The sequence below is a fragment of the Limulus polyphemus genome, unplaced genomic scaffold, assembly GCF_000517525.1.
Source record: "Limulus polyphemus unplaced genomic scaffold, Limulus_polyphemus-2.1.2 Scaffold1727, whole genome shotgun sequence".
Classification (NCBI taxonomy): domain Eukaryota; kingdom Metazoa; phylum Arthropoda; class Merostomata; order Xiphosura; family Limulidae; genus Limulus; species Limulus polyphemus.
In genome coordinates this window covers 1-3,019 of record NW_013667337.1, presented here as the reverse complement: position 1 = coordinate 3,019, position 3,019 = coordinate 1, and the positions used below count along the sequence as shown (strand labels likewise).

The following is a 3,019-nucleotide window of genomic DNA, read 5'->3' as shown; positions in this document are numbered from 1 at the left end:
CAATGGCTCAGTCCTAGACAAAAACCACTTCCGGTCCCAAAATCTGGACTCCATACGCAGAAAGTGATGCTTTGCAATTGGTGGGACATCAAAGGAGTAATCCATTTCGAACTGGAACGTGCTTTTGAAACGCCATTCACTCATCAATCGGCAAGGTGTTCTTCTTCTACACGAAAATGCACGTACATATCTGGTACGTTTGACACAACACAAGATTATCGAGTTGGGTTGGGAAGTTCTCCCCCACCCACTATATTCTTCAGATATGGCACCATCAGATTACTATCTTTTTCATTCGCTGCAACACCATCTTAATGGGAAAACGGATGCAAATGTGGAAGGTGTTAAAGTGGACATCTACATGTTTTTGCTTCAAAGCCAAGTGATTTCTTTAATCAGAGCATTAAAAACCTGATTATAAGATGCAAAAGCATAATCGATAATAATGGACACTATTTCATTTAATAAATGCTTTGTTTTGATATATAAGTTGTTCGGGTTTTTAAATCTAAAAAGAAGCGACATTAATTTTTTATGACCTAATACAACCACTACTCATTATTAAAGGTAATAAACCATAGAGAGGGTAGTTAGAAAGTCAGTAAAATATTTGGAACAATCTGGAGAGAGAACTATGTAACATATAGGCTCAATGCTTTCGGTAAATACATAGGATTTCATAGGGTGTGTATTTACTAGTTTCTGCAAGTGATATTAGAGGCGCTTGGTTATATGGTTATATGCAAATTACGTTGATAAAACAGAACATGATGTGAAGCTTGGCTTAACGAGCTGCGCCTTCAAATTGGCTGCAATATCGAGGCACCATTACGGGCATATCCCACTACGTAATGTAAGATACGGGCGGTTCACAGACACACACACAGGCTTTTGGTGAAGATCGAGTTCTAAGCCACAACGCTACTCTATCGACTAGTAGTTATGCATTGTTAAAGTTGTCGCTCTCTCACTTTAATCCAGGATGAAACGTTTTATTAAAAGTTTATGGAGCTCTTAGGACGTCTACATCCAGGTTTAAATTCAATATTTATTCTAAATTTCAATCGTGGCAACTTTACATCGTCGTACAATTAGAAAATAATATAAACTGTACTAAATTAATTAAAAAGTGAGAAAATAAATAACTGTGAATTTAGGGAAGGTGAGAGCACAAAAATATCACAGGATATTCTCATTAATTTAATGTGAAATGTCTGAAAACTGGTTTATAGTTTTCAATCAGAAAAATAATATAAATATTGGAATGTTTATAGTTAAGCACAAAGCTACACAATGGGCTATTTGTGCTGTGCCCATCACTGGTATTCAAACCCGGTATCTAACGTTAAAGCTTCGTAAACTTTCCGCTGTGCCACTGGAAGGTTAGATTAGAAGAGAGAATATGATTATTAAAGATTATTCTTATACTTTAGTTGTGAAATAAGTTAATACAATTAGACAGATTGTGTGTAATAAAAACAATGTATTACTCGACTAATACTCTTGTTTACATACACTTACCTTGTAATCTCCTAGATTCTCCACACTACATACAAGGACGGCTTCTCGTCCTACTGGTACGGTGGCGTTAGGTATGCTCTCGTCAAACCGTGGAAGTTCTTCTGTAAATATGATGTTTTTAATTTCGAACCAGGAAAAAAAAGGTAGTTGTGTATATCAAACAGTATTGATCAATAGATAAACTAATGTGACTTTTTTTGTTTTCCATAGCCTACACAAAATGACTAAACGTCAAATTCGTGCTTAAATTTTGGTCAATTAGTGATACAAGACAATAACCAGTTTTATTACCCAGAATTTAGAATGACTGCAAAATATTCTGAAAAAATCGTCTTTCATCTTAGACTTTATCGGCAAGACACAGTATGAAATATTAAAAGCATTATACTCGAGAGATGAGTCTTAATATAGGCTTTGTGTTCATCTTTCTTTGTCAGGCCCACTCTATTCGATTGATATTTAGCGTCGTATCAGTAACTACATTCTTTGTAATTCAATCAGGAAAATAATTCATATTCTTGCAATGATGGTCGCATATTAAAGGAAGGATGAGTATGTTGGGAAGCGACTTTCGTTCCTGAAGATAAATTATCTGAAAGACGTAGTTCATAGTCTTTAATTCATGCTCCACGCTATTTGTGGCTTCTAGTTCAAGTGCTTTGTACTTATTTCATTTGTTATGTTGATATCGTGCAACATTCAATATAAGGTTTTCAGAGAGAAGAAACACTTAAAACAACGCTTCAATTCTTTGTTTATTTTATGAAGTGTGTATCAACTTACCAAACGCATTATATAAACTTGATGTTTAAGTTTGGTAAAATAACTTTTTTCCGAAGTTATTCAGAATTCCAGTTTAAACACCATAAAAGCTTTTACTATCAGAAGAAATGGTTTGAGTTCGTCACATTAAAATCTAAACTAAAAAAAATGTGTAGTCGAATGCCCTTAGACTGAAAATTTTGAGAAGTATGTAAAGGATTGAGTTACTTGTAACTGAAGAATTAAAGAATATTTATATAACGGGCAAACAAATTATATACACAAACCTTAGTATGCAATTTTAAACAATTATTTAGTTTTACTGAAATGTCTTAAACAGCAGTTATCTTCAACTTTGATCTTTAATAATATTGTGGTCAAGATCTAAGCACGTTTTTGGAATGATTCTATGAAATTTTGTAATGATTTTCAAAAATCTAAGTTAGTATAAATCTAGGTAGTCATAGAGTCTATGCACATTCTAAAAGTTCTTGCGCTATTGTTAAGCAAGTTGAAATAGTTTTTTATTTTTTAACACTTTAATTCCTCTTAGATTAAACGTTAAGAGCTACTGTTTATGTAGACTGTTCTTTAGAGGGCTAAAAGTATGGACATTGCAGAGTGTTAGATCAAAAGTATACGTTGGACGAGGAAAGAACCTTCCAGTTGGGTAAGTCAGGAATATGCTTAGGACGATGAAGGAACCTTCCAGTTGGCCAAGTCAGGAATATGCTTA

General features: G+C 33.9%; 1 protein-coding gene across 1 annotated transcript in view; it reads right to left on the bottom strand.

Annotated features, from left to right (window-relative positions):
* Positions 1-1,622, bottom strand: part of LOC106464722 (lachesin-like) — a gene marked incomplete at its 5' end in the record, with an annotated part of 38,177 nt that extends 36,555 nt beyond the window's left edge. Inside the window, one exon of the mRNA XM_022392493.1 lies at positions 1,522-1,622. Within this exon, the coding sequence (XP_022248201.1) occupies positions 1,522-1,622 (101 nt within the window). The remainder of the gene's footprint in view (positions 1-1,521) is intronic.
* Positions 1,623-3,019: the final 1,397 nt, after the last annotated feature.